The following is an 18,708-nucleotide window of genomic DNA, read 5'->3' as shown; positions in this document are numbered from 1 at the left end:
TATGACGGCTACAAGTATTTTTATTTCGATCAACGGCAGCTATCAGGTTGTGAAAAAGCGTAAAACACAAAAAATGTATGTATATACACCGAGAGATGAGAAGAGAGACCGTATACGGTCGAGCGAATCGTATACAAATGATTTTGTAGTCGAGCCGTCATTCAAGTTAGATTAACTGTCCTGTTGTGCGAAGTACCGATTGAAATTGAATCGCTAAAAGTCATTGTTCAAAAAAAAATACTTTCCCCAACAATATATCATTTAATTCTTCATTTTATAACGATCATTTGAAAAGCCTCCCAACACACAATATTCTTGGGTTGGAGTTCAATTTTTTTGTATAATTATGGAACTTTTTTTTTTTGAAGCAATTACTTTATTTTTATGTAGAAAAAAAATTGTTCGCTGTACAAAAAAATGATTATTTAATTGATAAAAAAATTAGAGACATTTGTGATAAAATATTTTATTGAATTTAACGAAATTTTGCAAGATAGATTTGCTATTTTAATCGACTTTTAGATGTAGACTCCGAATTCCTTTTTTTTTTTTTCATAGAGTGGCCAGTTTTTTAATTTTAAATAATTTAATTGTTTAAACGTTTTTTTTTGACTAAACTATGATAGATGGAAAGAAATAGTTTGAATAAAAAATATTCCTTGTCTTGAAAGGAACAACTTTTATCTCAATTATTTATACCTAATTTTCATTACTCTAAAAGTTATCTGTCATTAAAGAATTTATATACTAATTATCATACATTATTATTGTTATAAATATATGTTTTTAATTAATTATTTATTTTATTATTTCAAATAATCATCAAAAGTAAACCTATAGAAATTTTACCATGTCAGTCTAAAAAAAAAAATTGTATTGAAACTATTCAAAATTTTGATTTTATTTGTTAAAAAAAAAAAAAAATAACTCGTTCACGATATTCAAACAATACAATTCATTGTGCAAAGTTAATTGGGTAAAGTTGCACAAATATTTATGAACATTTTCAAAGTTTAAATGAAAATTTTGTATATTTATAATCACGAATATTGAAACAATCTATTTTTTAATGAATTTACTGGTGAAGTAGAGATGTTTATGTAAATTCAAATGGTGCGAATATATATCAGCGAAAGAGTTGAGTAACTGTTTAATATATTGAGCTTTCAGATTATCAGATTACTCCCGGATTGCGTTTTGATAATAAAGGACAGTTTTTTTAGCAATTTTCTTAAACATCCCCGAGTATTAGCACAACAATGTTATATATTTGCAAATGCCGTTGGAATTAACAACAGCATAAATTATCTTATTTGGCACGTGCCCTTCATAACTCAGCGGCAAAATTAGCATAAGATCAATATTGCTTTTTCGTCCTCCACGTCGCACTGGAGTCGTTTTGCCCTATCGTTAAGGAAATAATAATCTTTTGGGAGTAAAAGTATATTTATATTTTATAAATATTACACTCTAGTAATACATCATAATTAATTAATGTGAGACTCCGTTATTAATTAATATTTCCACATTAATTAATTATTTGTGTTTACAGAATTACCTTATTATCATTATTTTAAAATGAAAAATAATTACTACTTTTAATAAATATCTAATTAAAAATTACTTTAGAGGAAAAAACATTTGTTTGTGTATTGAAATGGATAAGAAAAGTCAATTGGTAAACAAAAAGATGCTTTCAATATTTACAGATAAACTTTTTGAAGTTTAATGCAATTTTGTAACTTAAATAAATATTGATTAATATTGGCAATATATAACGTCAATGGTAGAAATAAGTTTCATTTAATTTAAATGGAACTTTGTTGACTTTAATATGACATTTATTTGAGCTGAATATGATTAAATACATCAAGCAAACACTATGAAGATATTGATGGATATATTTTTTCCATAAAGTCTCAGAAAAAAAATGGGATTTTAGTTGTAAAAAAAGGTAATTTTCAACTATCGCGGTTCTCTAGTGTTTTGACTCTAAAAAATCTAAAATTCATCCGATTTCAATGAAATTTCTTTCAAAATCTTCGTTTTAACGGCGGATTTATAAAAAAAATATGAGAAATATTTTACTTAAAGATTTCGAATGGTTTTACGACAATAAATGCTATCAATAACGCACTTATTTAAATATAATCATTTGTAACTAAAAAAAAAGGGGATGTTAAAAGTAATTAATAAGTAGTGATGGTAAAAATGAGTTCTATAAAAGTGCCCCGAGGGCGTTCGATAATTTGAGTTTTGGACAGACGAGGTTTCTACCAGCCGGCGCTTGCTTGCCAGGCGTCCAAGTGTCATGAAAGGTTAACCGTAGTTGAACGAGTTTGGTCGTAAGTTAGGCTTGGATTTTACCAGGCGCCACAATCCCTGTACAGTTTAATGATCTAACTAACTCGCACAGGCTTTCCCATTATTACTTATCCCACTGAGAACCCTTCTTTTGCTGATGCAAAAAAAAATTGGGATAAAATAGCTAAATAATCGTTAAATTGACGAAAATGTTATAAAAAAAAAATAAAATAATTTAGAATAGGAATCCATTTCGACGATTGACTCAGCAAATTTTCCAGTGCATTTCAACTGGAATACAGATCACGTATAGATCGAATTGCATAGCTCTAGAGGCTTGAGATTAACCAGGAACATAGTACAACGTCGCCTGAGGCACATCTATATGTGCAGAGTCTGAAGCTCTTTCTGGTATAACGTCACTAGGTATATCGGTTTATTAGAAGTTCGCAAGTTACCCTTGAGGCATCTTCAAAATGTTCTGATCATATATACATATATAAGTTTGAGTTGACGTGCAAACGCGTGGAAACAAAATTATTTAGACGTTGTATTGACTCTACATAAAAAATGCTTTTTAGAAAAAATAATCTCTTTTAAAGTTGATATCTTATTCCACTTAAAATGGAGCACTTTTATGATTTGAAAATGTACTGAATAAAAATATTATCACAGCGAATCTAAGTGTGTTATTTTTGTACGCACTTTTTACATACTGAGCCTGTGCCGTGTTAAATGCCGTAAACAAACTCTAGATTTTAACACACTATACGCGTGTTATTTTAAGGCTGAGCTTTACTAACCTCAAATCACTTCAAACTTTTATCGTCAAACGGTGCATTTTTTATTGGCTTTTTTTATGTAAAAAATATTTTTGATTATTTAGAAAAATGGCACACACTTTGGAAAACAATAATTGATAATAAAAGTGTAATAATAATTGTAGAATGAATAATTTTTCAGGCAAGAACTAATGACGAGTGTGCCCGCCATGACACCTTCGAATTCCCTAAAAAATTATTCATTCTACGATTATTTTTGCACTTTTACTACTAATCTTTGTTTTCCGATATGTATACCACTTTTCTAAATATTCATGAATTTCTTTTACATAAAAAAAACCAACAAAAAACGCATAATTGAACAAAATGAATTTGAGGTTAATAAAGCTCAGCTTTAATAAATAATTGTATTATTTTAATTGACGTAATTACTTTGACGATGGTCACCTATTTATTAATGACAACATCTATTTTCTGATACATAATAAATAAATAAAACATGATCCAACGGAATAATTCATTTTCCCATTGATTTGCAACTTTGTTTCGCTTCAAATATTCGAAGAAGAGATTTAATGAAAATAGTAATGGAAATGAGCGATAGCTTTACGTTTGATGCGGTCGATCAATAGGTTCATAAGCTTCTTTAGCAAAACTTAGGGGATTTACAAACATCTGGGTCAAAATGTAAAGTTTAAAGGTCCCGAGAGGAATTTGCATATCGCTTATTCGCTCGCGCGTGCGGTGTATTTAGGGTCGTCTGAGTACGGTAAAATTCTTGGATAAACACTGAATATCGGATTTAACAACGTAGTAATAAGTCCAAGTATATGTATTTAGTTTCGTTAAACTAACTTACATTTTGTTATAAGTTATTTACCTTCTTCAGATTAACCAATCATTTCTTCATTCGTTCATGATGAAGAACAATATTCATGATCCATCTCAAATTCAAATTATTTATTCTTAAATCAAATTATTTATCCAATCAATTAAAAATGAAATTTATTTTTTGCTCATTATTAAATAATTTAACTAATTTAACTATAAGTAAAAAATTATTTAAATTAGTGAATTAAACTTTACTGATTTGTTTGATCTCTGTAAAAATTCAAACAATCATTAGATTACATTCCTAATTAAGAAAAAAAAATTGTTTGATTTTTTTTGTATGAATTTTGTTTTTCACATTTGAATTATCGACTGTTGGTGCAGTTCTGCCGTCTTTCGTCGCTAGATGGCAGTAATGATATCCGGTAGAGCACAGGAAATGACCTTCTCTCGAAAGTTAACCTCTCTTATTGAAGTTTTGTGAGACACACGTTTTAACTTTGTAAGTATGAAGTTTTTTTTGCACTTTTAAAGCACTACTAAGCTTCATATTGATCATAAAAATAATTAATTGATGTATGTTAACCACACAGTTTATTTTTTTCCCACTCTCGATGCTTATTTTCGCTACATACGTTAAACAAAAGCCTATAAAAACAATTGCACGACGTCGATATTAATTTACGCACGTTTCAAAATTGTCAAGTTATAAAAAATAATCGTTTACTATTTTAGTTAAAATATATTAAAAAATAATTCTCGAAATTTCATAAACGATAGAAAAAATCAATACAAGTGTGTTTTAAAAAATCTATGATAATTAAAACTGTCAAAGCAACATATGATTTAGTGTTTGTTGATTGTATTATTTTTATTTTTGTTGCAGATAAGGCAAGATGCAAATTTTCGTGAAAACTTTAACGGGTAAGACAATTACCCTTGAAGTAGAAGCATCGGATACGATAGAAAATGTAAAAGCAAAAATTCAGGATAAAGAAGGGATCCCACCAGATCAACAAAGATTGATTTTCGCTGGCAAACAACTCGAAGATGGACGAACTCTCTCCGATTATAATATCCAAAAAGGTAACTATAATAATTACTTCAATATAAAATAATTACTTACCCAGTCAAAACTAATCAATGAACTCCATGTCTGTTTGTTACTATCACTCGGATACTCATCTTGATTATATTTTTTCCAGAATCCACTCTTCACTTAGTTCTTCGTCTTCGAGGTGGTGTAATTGAGCCTACTTTGAAAATTCTTGCTCAGAAATACAATTGCGACAAAATGATTTGTCGTAAGTGCTATGCTCGTCTTCATCCAAGAGCAACTAATTGCCGAAAGAAGAAGTGTGGACACACAAATAATATCCGCCCCAAAAAGAAGCTAAAGTAAACTATTGGTCATCAACAGGCATACAGAAAAGGATATTGTTATATTTGTTGGACAAAATTCACAACATATTAGCCTGTATCATTCTTTTTGGTTCTCAATAAAAATTTAATCACTTATAAAATTATATCAACAGTGAAACAACAATTCATTTCAATTAATATATTTAATATCACAAATATGGTCTTTTACTAGAAATTCCTAGACATAATTTCTGTTGATAGACGTAATTTTCATACAAAATCATGTCTGTTGGATTAGGAATGAATCCACCATTCTGAAAAAAAATTATTTATAATTAATTCAACTATTAGATTTTTATTAATAATTATTATTCATGTATTCAAATAAGTTAAACAAAATTACCTTTCCTCTCTGAACATACTGTTCATAAATACTGATGCTGGTATCTTTTACAATAGGCAGAGTAATCTTCGAAGGTACAACATCTGGAAGCGTTGCTTGTTGTAGAATTTTAGACTTAATACTAGTATGATCTTTAAGACAAGTAGCATTACGATCAATCATTACAAATTTTTTATATAAAACTAAATCACTCCGCTTTGGATTCTCTGGTTCCGTGCCATATACTTCCTTCATCGAAGGAAATAAATTTTCAAAGCTAATTAACTCACTAGTATCTCGTGAGAAAATATGGGAATCAGTTTGTTGATGACTGTCATCATCATCGGAACTCGTTTCGACACTCGAGCTTGCACTAGAAGCTGTACTTGATGTACTGCTTTGTCCAGTCATTGAAGGATTTTTCATATTGGCTCTTTTATTGCTTGTTTCTTCTCTTCTTCTGCCTTGCCTCACTCTCACAGCAAAAGGACTGACGTTAGTGGTGAAATGAGGCATGAAATCGCGCACAGAATGGCTTATTCGATAAGCGTACATTTCTGATAAAGAAAGTAACTCAAACAATCTATGATAGTCTGAATAGATATCAATCATTTCTTCTTGAGAGTCTTGGACTTGAATAATTTCCCAACAGCTTTTTTCTACTTCATAATAAGAGTGAGGAAGACATTTGATCATATTTTTATCCCACCATTGTGTCAATGGTCGCATTCGTCGAGTATATTTACAAGCTGGTTTATTATGTAAATAATAATCTGTTAAATATTCCCATATAGCTGGTTTCCCTTCTTCAGGAACAAATAATCCAAGAAATAAATTAATCGTGTGCTGTTTCTCTTGATCACTGAACGTATTACTGAAATAGCGACTTAAAGTTTGCATGATGTCATTACCTTGACTAGTCCATGGTGCAGTTTTTCGATAAGTTTTTATCCGATGGACCAACTGTGAACCTCCATACTGTAAAGCTAATGTGTCTCCATGATCTTCATATAATTCTTCCAACATACGTACACAGTCTGAATCGAATTCTAATTTTGGTGAATCTAAAACTCCCAGGGCACATAGCTGATAACCAAGAGCACATTTACCAATAGCAAATTGAGCGGTATTTGTTCTATCTAAACAATCAACACAATTAGTACGAATGATTCCTGTTTGTAGAGTTCCTTTTTGAACGAATAAATCTCTCACATGATCTTTAATAATTACACTCTCACTACCATCAGTTTCTAAATCTTGAACACTTGAGGATATTAAATTGCTTAAATTATTTACCCGTTTAGTAGATTCGAGACCATTGAATAATTTTTTTTGGCTATAATAAGGTTGTTGAGACTGAAACATTCCTGTTTTCATGATAGCATCTTTAGCAATATTAGCCAATTTGCTCATCACCTTTGCTTCTTTTCCTTTATTTTTACGAGCCATATCAAAGCTTGTGTATTGAATATGATGATCAGGAGGTAAAAATTGATTCAAGTATCTCACTGAAGCTGACAATTCTTCACTCAGAGTACTCTCGTGTTTTTTTTTCTCTCTTTTTTTGACCAAGCTAAGTATAATAATTGGTGATCCGTAGCGTTTAAGTAATTTATTGAAATGCGCACCAGCTGTTTCAAAAAAAGGATCAGCTAAATCACTGGAGATTGTTGGTTTTGGTACCATTTTGCTAATATCTTGACTCCAGTGACCCGGGACTGAACCACGCATTTGAACAAATGAGCTAAAACGTCCGCTATACAATGAACTCACTGCTGAATCATGGGCTATTTGTTCTGTTTCCACTTCATTGGCTACATCTCCATCGAAATTAGCTCCTCTTTTTAAAAATCTTGTCCCTGCATACTTATTACTCCTTCTAGCTATTAATGTTATGTAAATAGACTTTCCAAAAATGCTTACATTTGATTGGCCTATAAATCCATGAGTTATATATAAAATCCAGTCTCGATGTAATTCTTTTTCCACCGGAGCCAACAAATGGCTATTCCAGACAAATCGACGATGTGGATTACTTCGTATTCCATAATCAATAGTTCTACCACCGTAGCCATTATTTTTCCAACTTTTTCTGTGAGTCCACATGTTGAATGAATCATTTACATCTTCATTACTCTTAGAATTTTCTTCGTCTTCAATATCTTCATCTATTGTTGACTGTATGTGTTTAGGGGGAGCTAGATTATGTTGAAAGGTATGAGTCAAATCATAAGAGTAACTGAAATAAAAGTTACTATTTAGATCAATACTCTGAAACATTTTAACATATCTCTGTTCGTCTGGATGAAATACTCGAACGGTATCATTTGGAATGTAAATCATTGATGTATCTTCTATTTTATAAATTGTATGATGACCTATTACGGCTACTCGTCGACGTTTGGTTACTAAAATTATGTAATATCCCTCCAAAAACCTTACAAATCCTAGAAAAATGAAATATTATTATCAAAAAATCGATTTATTTTTTAATAGAATATTGTTCTAATATTCATAAGTATTTAAGATGCAATAGAACTTGATTTATTAACTGTTATAACAAAATCTTCATGCAGTAATGGAATAGTTGTGCACTCCAATATTACAATACATACCAAAGTTTTGTTCATATCCATAAATAAATGCAATTTAGCAAATGATAACGATAAACAAAGTTGATAAATTTAACATAAGACCTTATGCAGCCTTACCAATAAGCCCAAAAGCTGGAACTAATCTGGGAAAAGAATCTTTTTGCCATATTGATTTCCATGAAAAATTCGTTTGAGTTGGCTTATGAATTGTTGGATTAGATTTTGATTCTTGATTTTTAACTTCATCAGACGTGCTATTATTATCATCGTCAGATACAAGTTTTGATGATATATTAACTTTACTACCTTTGTTAGCAAGCAAAATTTTATGAACAAAATCCAATAAAAATGTAAATAAGAGCAAGACATGCAATATTATAAAAATACTTTTGGTTTCACTACTGGAGGACGAAAAATATTGTCTGAATAAATGAATTAATTACCAACGATTCCAAATGCTGATACAATCTTTGCAACACCTCCAGATTTATTCTTTTGATTCATTTTGGTACGATTACCCATATCAATCATGTTGACAAGATCTGCTATTTCTTCATGAGTGTATTCCATTTTATCATCAACAACAATTAAATCTTTCGGCTCCATCCTATCTATTTTTAACACTCTGAAGCGTGTTAAATTGTTGTTGGAACCCATTAAATAAAATTTCTATAAAAAATGATAAAAAACATTTACTTAGAGACATGAAAAAAAATTGTTTTTTATAAATAATCATATCATTATTTAAGGAGGTTATGCACAACTAATAATCAAGTATAAATAATGATAAATGATAATATTAAATAAAATTTGACAATTAGAATTTATTTATCATAAAATTATGAGCTTTTAATTTTATAGATTAATCTTTAATTTTGCTCAGTGCAACAACCTTTCTAAAACAACATACTTACAGATTTTGTTTCATAAAGGGCGATTTTTTGAATTGAAGATATAATCGGATGAAAAATGATACTTGGTTGTTCATTATTATCCATTTTTTGATAGTTAATCAAACTGTAAATAATTAATAAATGTTTTAATTTGATAATTTACTTGAATTCCCTTTCCTTCAACAATGAAATTATTGCCAATGTTTTGGTACAGTACCGGACATAAACGCTGTTCAAGTTTTTGAAGGTTATGCGTGTGATTTCCCTATACCCTTCTACGCACAATTACACAACATCAATGTCCGGTACTGTACAATGCTCTACTTTACCATATGTAGAAATAGTAAAATTATTTCTTATCGTAAGAATTGCATAAAATATAGTGTTTATCTGACCAACGTTTCCTTTCGTATTTCTATTGATTGCATAAGTGAAAACCGAAAAATGGCTTTCCACGAATTTAGCAGATCCTTGGGTCGACTTTCGCGATCTAATAAATTACAACCCCTTTTTCCAATTGTAAGTAATTATCAGTACATAAATTGTTTTACAATTTCGTTATCAATAGAACAGTTGTCTTGCAGAGTTTTTGATTTTACACAATTATAGTCAAGATAACATGGGACATTTCTTTTCTCAACTTTCCTATTTATTGTTAATATTAGAAGAATAAATAAATGCATTAATTTAACATAAAATACTATTTACCTTCGTTAAAAAGCCAAGAAAAATAAATTTCTATAAATTCGCCTTCCTAACCTCACAGTAATATTTTTCAACTAAAATTAGAAACAGCGATAGCTCATTTAATAATTAACAAGCTATAATACTTCAATATTTATTTATTTATGTACTTTTTATATCTTCAGAGACCTGTACAGTTGAGTAAAACTCAGTCAGTCATAATATATGATTCCATTAACACAAAGCCTGCCTCCACTATTTCAAAACCTAATCTTGATGATCGACCAACTGTTCCTGAACGCATAAAATATTGGCAAAAATATTTCCAGGTAATATAAAAAAAATCTATTAAGTAACTATCGTTGATATCTTTGGTACCAATAATAAATTTTATTCATATTTCAGGAACAAGAAGCAAAAGGTGTACCTGTTTATTTGATGAGAGGTACTTCTGATAAAATTTTATTTGGAATAACATGTGTTGGAACTTTCATAGGACTGTGCTTGTCCTTTAAAGCTATGTGGCCACATGTTTGGATCAAGTAAACACTGAAATCATCTAAATCATAGAGTACTTTTTTGATGATTAGCAAAAATTAGAATATAAGTATAAATGAAAAATGTTTCGAAAACCATCAATAAAGTTTTCTGTATAAGAAGTAATCAGATTTATTGTTAAGTTCTTATATTTAGATAATTTGATAAGTAATAAAATAAATGCTTTAATCAAAACAACCAAGTACTGTGATTGCAAAACAATTGAAAGAAGAAATTTTTATCTAATTTTCTTTCATCTTCACTTATTATCTTCTTGACTTGTGATATCGTTGAGCAATAATATTAAAAATTATAGTCATTAGAAAAGATAAGAATTCTTTAATCTATCTATCCAATAAAATAACGTTGATTTTTAAGTATTTCTATTTTTCAAATTTTTATTTTAAAGTTATTAGTTATCCTAGCAACCATCCAATGCTATCACCAATGTCTTCTTCATAGAATGAAAGAGTTGCTTGTTACATCTCTTCGATTATCCTGAGCCTTAGTAGCAATGTAATGACGTCATACACCGGCACGACTTTGCGTGTTGATATTCAATCAACAATCTAACACTTTTACACAGGCCATCGGTGTCCAAAGTTTAGTTCAGTGTGTTCATTTTTATGAAAGAGATGATGTATAAAAATAATCCTATTATTTTATTCTTTCACTTATAATTAGTAATTACTCAACAACAAAATTTGATTGAAGTGGATATTGAATAATATTCAGAAAAATATATATAAATGGCTGAAGAGACGAAGGAATCACCTGGAAATACAGAAGAAGATCTCAAGATTTTCAAAACACTTTGTATTTCATCACCAGACAAGGTTTAAGAGATAAAATAAAATTAAGATAATTATTTTTACTGAATGTCTTTGATTTATTTTACGAAATAATTATGGCTTTTTTCATCATTTTTAAAGCTACGTATATTGAGTTTGTAAGAATTGGGTAAATATTGACCTGAAGAGTAGACTCGTTGCCATAGTACTCAAACAAATCGATTTTATTTTTCTTCATACTTTATTGCTATTGTCAACAATGGTTATTATAAAGATAACAATCTATTATCTATTAGATTGAAAAAAAAAAACAATTAAAAGTTATTTTACTAATGATTAGAGATTATTAAGTTAATTCAAATGATGTAATATTGCTTTATAAATTTAAAAACAAAAATTAAATTTATATTGGTAATAATAATTTATTCAAACAAAAGTTGCAATGCTGGAAAATAGGTCCATGTCATTGTATTGGAAGTATAATATATTTTATGAATACAATGTAAAAGAGAGAAATATTGAAGGAATTTATTTTTATACATGTTGAGATGTTCTTTGTAAAGTAGCTCGCGAGGTAAACTTGTGCATAGCACGAATCTCGTCACGAAACGCCCTATCACGAGCATAGCTTAAATCTATGAATATAACTGTAGGAATCTAGCTCAGGTATTTCTTCCTTTAGTAACATAGACGATGTTTCTAGTCCAGTGAATCCTTTGAGACTCACTAGTATGGAAGTTTTGAAGAAAATTATACCATTTTAATGCAAATTTAATTATTAATATTTTTTTCTAATAAAAGCCTGTTTTGGTGAATTTGTCAATTACTATTTATTTAGTAGTAAATGGAAAAAATGGGAAATAATTTTAGCTTGAGGACGATATGACGCATGACGTCACAACAAACTTGAGAAGTGAATTGGCTGTTTTGGAATATAAACGAGATCGGCTGTCAACTGAAGTAAGTCTGTTTATGATCTTCTCAAGTGTTAATTTATTAGTGAAATAAAAAAGACAGATAGATAAGAAGATTAATGATACTTTCAATTGGTTTTAGCTACAAGAGATGAAAAGTACGTTGAGATCACGCGACCAAAGGGTTGCAGAACTCCAAATGGAAGCTGATCAACTGAGAGAACAAGCTGCTAGACAGAATTCGATTATATCGAGCTTGAAAAAACGAATTCAAGTAAATAAGGATTTCAATAAATTATTCTTCAACTACACTGTGGAGAAAATTTTTGCTATACAAGAAAATGGTTATTTAATTAATAAAAATAATTTTGAATATTCACAATATAATATTTTATTTAATTTAACGAGATTTTGCTATCAATTTATAAATATAGTAATGGACGACTATTCAAAATTTTGATTTTATTGGTTAAAAAAAATTACTTGTTTACAATAAAAAATTTTCTCAGTGTATTTAACCTTTTTTTTATGAATATTGTAATTCATTAATATTAATGAACTTTTTAGGATTTGGAGGATAGAGAAAAAAATCTTTATTCCACTCATGGTCGTAATGAAATAACAATTCAAAGTCTCCAACGTGATGTCAAGTATCATGAAGAAAAAAACCGAGAATATGAAAAAAAAATTCGCCAACTAGAACATCACATTGCTGAAGAAATTGATTTAAAAGAAAGAGCACGTTTGAATTTGCAGGTTTCATTAAACTTTATTTTTAGAAAAATCTATTGTCAAAGAATGTGTCATAAAAATGAGGTTATGGATTTTTTTTTGATGAATTAGGACTTTGTTCGACGACTTGCCCACGCATTGAACACTGACTTTTGTGACAGCACTTATCAAAGTCCCGAAATGATAATTCACAAAGCTGAAGAACTTGTTCAAGAAGTTAATAGACTTCGTACAAAAAGTACAAGTATTGAAAGTCATTTAACAAGTGTTGAAGTTGAATCTAAAAGTTGTAGAGATTTATTAGAACGTGCAAATATTGAGAGAGATCAATTACAAAGGCAGGTCACTGCTCAAGCAGCTGATTTAGACCGTGTTCGTCAGGTGAAAGGAGAATGATATTTGTTTTTAATCGAAAAATATTTCATTTGGTAACAGAGAGCCATTTTATGATCTTCTAGGACAAAGAATGTCTTGAGATGCAATACAGGGTCGCTGAAAGAGAATTGAACGAGCTCAGGGACAAATTGGTAAGCGTAAACAGAAATTTTTCAACGATTACAGGAAATGTTTCTAATCAAGAAGTTCTTATTTGCCAACTCCGAGGTAAGACTGCTGATAAAATAGTTCACTTTGTAGTTTATCAATCTGTTATGACATCAACCATGAAAATTTAATGTCTGCATAAACTTTATTGCAGAGGATTTAAAAAATAAAGAAGAAAAATTACAACGAATCCAAACAGAAATGCGTCATCTACTTGAATCACTAGCTATACTCGTAAGCACCTCAAATAGATTTGTGGAGTCTCATGAAAATTCGATAAAAGATAGAATACGTGAAATCCTTGCTGATCACAAGGATCAAACACTTGTAAGTCTAAAAATTAAAAAATGGGTCTAGGTGCACTTTTTGTCCTGACGATGAACTTTCCATCGATTGAAAATCGATCCCAATGATTAATAAGTGATCAATAATTATTACTATTTTATATAGAAAATCCAAAGTTTGAAAGAAAAATTGAGTTCAGTCACAGAATCAGCAAATCGTCAAAGTGAGTTGGTAGAAAATACTATGATAAAGCTACGTAATCTTGAAGAAGATCGTACAGCCCTTGAGACTAAAATCCATAAGTTAGAATCGGAGCTGACAAGTAGTGAGCTCTCAAGAGAATCTTTACGACGTGATAAACAAACAGTACGTTGAGAAAAAAAAATTCCAAGCTATTCAATTGAGAGATTGTTATGACATCACATTAAAATAAAATTCAACTTTTTCAGTTTCAAATATTTTTGGAGCGTTTGGGAAAAGCAATGCAGATGGACGAAATATCTCAGGAAATTGGATTGGATCTTCAGACAGAAGCTCTTCTGGTGCGAGCCGAACAACTAGCACGACTTGAAACTGATAAACTTGTGGACAAGGTGAAGAAACAAAATAGGGTGAATTTTATGTTGATTGTCCTTGGGTTTTTTGCTTCTAATCTCGGTGTCTTGTCTCTTGTCTCGTGTATGTGCTTTCACAGCTAGTCTACAACTACACGACGTTTCCCAGGATCCGACGGGAGCGGTCGTTCGAGCTTCCGTATCTTAAAGAAGTAAGCCGTAGGAAGGAAAATTCATTTCACTCATCGAACTAATCAGCTGCATTTTTGAATACTTATATTTGTAGTTACCATCACTAAATTTTCATTTTAAAATTCTCGATGCACAAATGATCACAATCAATCATCCTATTTAACTTTAGTACATATGTATTTGATTTCAAATAATTAACTTCATACAAATAGTGATTACGTTGTTATTTTTTGTATTTCAGACTTCGGTTGTTTATCAACTTCAAAGGAGAGTGAGGACTTTACGTGAACAGTTACAACGAAGAGATCTACATTTGGACCTTTTGCGTAGGAAGCTTTCTCTTCAAGAAGACGGCGTGAGAATTAAGTCGATGTTACAGGCTGAAAGAGATGAAGCAAACCTGAGGTATATTCTTGATATTATATTTAATAGGAGGTGGTATATGGTAGAGTTTTTTAAATTTTATATTAAATGATTTTGTAGATTTCTTGTGCTAAACCATTGTATTATTTATTATATTCAATCTTTTCTATAAAATCTTATGAATAATTTATAGGGCAAAAAAAGCTATGAAACAAGTGGATAGACTTCAGATACAATTGGCAGAAGAAAAATCAAGGAACCGTGAATTGAGTGCTCAACTCACAGAAGCAGCGGATTATAAGGTATTTATAATAATTCTACACTGAAATTAAAATCCATTTTTCAAGTTAAATTTCGTTAAATTCAATAAAATATTTCATTGCGAATATTCTAATTTATTTTTATTGATTAAATAACTATTTTCTTTTTAATAAAATATTAATTATGGGATATATTTTCTAGATCTCAGCACTAGAGCGTAGCCGTAAAATTGAAGATCTCCAAAAGCGTTTGGTTGAAAGCGAAATGTTAAGAACTCGTTACAGTAGAAAATTAACAATGTTGAAAGATCAAATGCGAACCACAACTGAAACTGCTGATCAGGAGAGATCAATTAATGACCATTCTTTACAATTACTAAGGGATGAACTGGCACAGGTTAAACAGAATTTAGCTGAGGTTACACGAAGAGAGTCACAATTACAAAGTTTCCGGGTTTCTGTAGCAAAATTACTTTCTGAGCCAATCTGCACACCCGATTATGAAATTATTAGTCGTCTGCAGAAGATAATAACTGCTCATCGCGATTTTACAATGTTGTCTAGGCGGTATGATGAACCATTGGAGACAAGTCCATCCAGATGTACAAGGTAATTTTTTTAATTAAAAGTTAAAATATAAATTAATTCATGTAATTAAAAGTCGCATTCTTTATTAAAGGCTTTATGATTCTTCAAGAATGAATTTAATTGTTCGAATTATATCAATTAATTTTTAAATATTTATAGAAATATTTAATTAAATAATCTTTTTAATTTCTTTATAAGTATCTTTGAATTTTATCAAGGATATCTGGTCTTCAAAAATTTTATCTCACTAATCTTAGCAAATCTTTATTATACTGATTTTATTTTTCTCAGAAATAAACCTTGATATCTCCACTCTTTTTATGACTAAATTATCTTTTTTATTTATTTTAGCAATTAACACAGTCATTTGTAAGACTTTGATTCAAATTGTTTCCGTTTAAAATTGTATTAATATTTATTTATCTTGTTTATATTAATTATTGATATTTTTAGCATTCATCCAGTACATACAGTTCATCCACCACGATCTCCTGGATCCCGCTGTACTCGTTATGATGATAGTGGTTTTGCGGATCCACCTGATCTTCATGAAATTGATGATGAATATAAAAGACCTGTCAGGAGTAGTTTATTACCGTGACCCAGGGCGAGATTTCATTATTAAATGCCTAACGCACAAATAAATAATTGTAAAAAAAAATACAACAAAGGATGATGTGATGTGAAGTTAAAAGATTGGGCAAAGTGCAATATTTTTTAGATTTATCAAAAATGTCCAATTTTCATATCTGAAGTGTTCAATTGTTATTGATAATTATAATAAACAGCAAAAAAGTATGTCAGTAAGATAATAATTAGCAATCAATTGGACTATTATATATTACACTTGCATTAACAAGTATTACAATAACATCTGATTATAAATAATTTTAAAAAATAATTAAAAGACATTTAAGGTGGTTCTAGTGCTTAGGGGCACTTGGAGAAGGCCTTCAAAAATAAGTAAAAAATAATGATAATTTTCTAAATGTTTTAATTGAATCTCTACTGAATAACATACAATTTCTTTTTTCTATTAATTTTCGAAAATTAACGATTAATTACCAGATAAATTTTTTAATTTAATTCGTCTTTTAATATAAAATATATCATTTCTAAAATTTTTCTTTATAAAACTACTGATAACCACTTTTTTTCTGATGAAATTTTTATTCAAAATTATTTAACAAAATAATTATTCTATTTTTAAAATTATCTACAGTATGTAAACAACAAAGGTAGAAAATAAGCCTGTCTCTCATTCGACTAATGTATAAGACAGCATTTTTTGTTATTTATAATTGAATTCTATCATAGATTTTTAAACAAATGCTTGATGTAGGTACTTATTTTTTTATCTTAATCGAAGAATCATTTACTTTATAGAAGATTTCAAATGTTACATACATCCTCAAATTATTTACACCAATCTCAAGAGATTCGTTAATTGCTAGAACTACCTTAAAAATAAAAAAATGTTGAATACCTCCTGTAAAGCACCTGTTTATATATTAACGTAAACAAGTAGTATTTACAGACAGACTTAAGTATCTATAAATATAAAAGAATATATAGAAATAAATAGAGAATAATTTCACTATAAAAATTTATTATTTTTCTGCTATGATATTTTTAAAAAAATTGTTTTATCGTTATCTCATATTTTATTTATGCACAATTTTATTCTAATCATTTAATAGATACTTTAAAAAAATATTCGGTTGGGTATCAAAACTTAGAAGAATATAACGAATGAAGTTGGATTTGCAGTATTCAAGTGGTACAACCACATTCCGGGATGCAGACGATCGTGAGGTAGTCAGACGACCACGATGTAATGTGTGTATAAGAGAGGATGCCATGAAATGTAAGGAAGTGTGAGAGACGAAGGGACCAAGCGTAAAACGAAGCAAGAGAAAAGGACTGAAGAAGAGGAATAAAAAGAAAAAATAAAATAAATATAAAAAAAAAAAAAATACCAACGAGCAAGCACACGGTGGGAATAAGTGAAGAAAACAATTCTTGACTGCTTTAAAGTTCACCATAAAAGTTTCACTACATATTCCTATATTGTATTGTGATTTAATGTCTCACGGTATAGAGGAATTATAAGCTAATATCCTGCTAAGATGAAACTCTGATTAACTTTCTTCATGAATCAGGAACAAGCGAGGTTTTATTACATCCTTGTAACAGTTATTGAAAATAATTAAAATTTATTTTATTATTTAACGAATGTGATAAATTTTATTTCTAAATAATCTTTGTCGTCGATGATACGGAAGTAGAGATAGATATTACCTTATCATGACGGATTAAACATGCTTGCTTATAAAACTATGTCCATGATGAACAAACCAGCAGAACAATTAATGACTCGATTTTGTGAAATGTTTGACTTGACATTCAATGGAACTGTTCATTGCGCAATATAATATAATAAAAATGAATTAAGTTTTAAATCAGATATTTACTTAGTTACTTTGTAATCTTATTCTTCTTAATAAAAAAAAATTATATTTGTTGAATAATCAGGTATTATAATTAAGTGAGAAACAATATAAAAATAAAATAATTTTTTTTGTAATTATTGAAAAGAAGAATTATTAAATTTATCATTGTTTCAATTTTATACTTTGTTTCAAAAATTTTAGAAAATTTATCTATTATCTTTGTTATCTGATTCTTTACTCAAATTTCTAAAAATATTTATTACAGCATATGTTGCTGATAATTTCAAGATTATCAAGAAATTTCATTATTAATGCACTAATTTTATGTTCAATAGTATTATTTAATTGTTATTAACAGTGTGAATTCAATTGGATTACAAAAATCTTGGAATGGTCTTGAAGTGGTTGATAATTGGAATGATTAATCTTTTTATTTGGATCAAATGTCTTTTTCAGAATGTTCATCAACATGGGGGAAAAATATCCTTTATTTTCTTTAATCTAGAAAACTGGAATATCTTAATTATCATCAACATATGGTTTGTGGATAATTGATACCATTAATCAATAAATTATGATAACGACATTTGCTAAAGTCATATTGGTGGTCGAAGACAACTTCGTTGGTCTACCGAAAAAATTGTTTCAGTTATCACGAAGTAAA

General features: G+C 29.2%; 4 protein-coding genes across 5 annotated transcripts; 3 read left to right on the top strand and 1 right to left on the bottom strand.

Annotated features, from left to right (window-relative positions):
• The first annotated feature begins 4,301 nt into the window (after positions 1-4,301).
• RpL40 (ribosomal protein L40) lies at positions 4,302-5,443 on the top strand. The gene is made up of 3 exons (XM_035094984.1): positions 4,302-4,419; positions 4,804-5,003; positions 5,123-5,443. Exons 2-3 carry the CDS (start codon positions 4,814-4,816, stop codon positions 5,317-5,319), a joined length of 387 nt encoding a protein of 128 aa, XP_034950875.1. The 5' UTR covers positions 4,302-4,419; positions 4,804-4,813; the 3' UTR covers positions 5,320-5,443.
• A 20-nt stretch (positions 5,444-5,463) lies between these two features.
• On the bottom strand, positions 5,464-9,393 carry FIG4 (polyphosphoinositide phosphatase FIG4). Of its 2 annotated transcripts, XM_035094967.1 has the most exons (6): positions 9,366-9,393; positions 9,170-9,272; positions 8,699-8,924; positions 8,373-8,561; positions 5,683-8,108; positions 5,464-5,593 (listed from the first exon to the last, which is right to left on the bottom strand). In XM_035094967.1, exons 2-6 carry the CDS (start codon positions 9,251-9,253, stop codon positions 5,489-5,491), a joined length of 3,030 nt encoding a protein of 1,009 aa, XP_034950858.1. In that variant the 5' UTR covers positions 9,254-9,272; positions 9,366-9,393; the 3' UTR covers positions 5,464-5,488. The 2 variants fall into 2 exon arrangements, with proteins under 2 accessions (XP_034950858.1, XP_034950859.1); XM_035094968.1 differs by lacking the exons at positions 8,373-8,561; positions 9,366-9,393 and having other exon boundaries at positions 9,170-9,351.
• A 125-nt stretch (positions 9,394-9,518) lies between these two features.
• LOC118074072 (uncharacterized) lies at positions 9,519-10,495 on the top strand. The gene is made up of 3 exons (XM_035094985.1): positions 9,519-9,667; positions 10,018-10,161; positions 10,238-10,495. The coding sequence occupies exons 1-3, from the start codon at positions 9,593-9,595 to the stop codon at positions 10,376-10,378; spliced, it is 360 nt and encodes a 119-aa protein (XP_034950876.1). The 5' UTR covers positions 9,519-9,592; the 3' UTR covers positions 10,379-10,495.
• Positions 10,496-10,938: 443 nt separating this feature from the next.
• LOC118074064 (coiled-coil domain-containing protein 170) lies at positions 10,939-18,669 on the top strand. The gene is made up of 15 exons (XM_035094970.1): positions 10,939-11,205; positions 12,031-12,120; positions 12,217-12,348; positions 12,642-12,830; positions 12,918-13,187; positions 13,265-13,409; positions 13,504-13,676; positions 13,800-14,000; positions 14,084-14,227; positions 14,622-14,785; positions 14,937-15,045; positions 15,206-15,612; positions 16,045-16,554; positions 17,292-18,126; positions 18,501-18,669. Exons 1-13 carry the CDS (start codon positions 11,119-11,121, stop codon positions 16,190-16,192), a joined length of 2,259 nt encoding a protein of 752 aa, XP_034950861.1. The 5' UTR covers positions 10,939-11,118; the 3' UTR covers positions 16,193-16,554; positions 17,292-18,126; positions 18,501-18,669.
• The last annotated feature ends 39 nt before the right edge of the window (positions 18,670-18,708 follow it).

Source organism: Chelonus insularis, unplaced genomic scaffold, assembly GCF_013357705.1.
Source record: "Chelonus insularis isolate UGA/USDA-ARS -01 unplaced genomic scaffold, ASM1335770v1 contig_131_pilon, whole genome shotgun sequence".
NCBI lineage: Eukaryota > Metazoa > Arthropoda > Insecta > Hymenoptera > Braconidae > Chelonus > Chelonus insularis.
The sequence above is the reverse complement of the archived record's forward strand: the minus strand, read 5'-3'. Positions and strand labels throughout refer to the sequence as shown.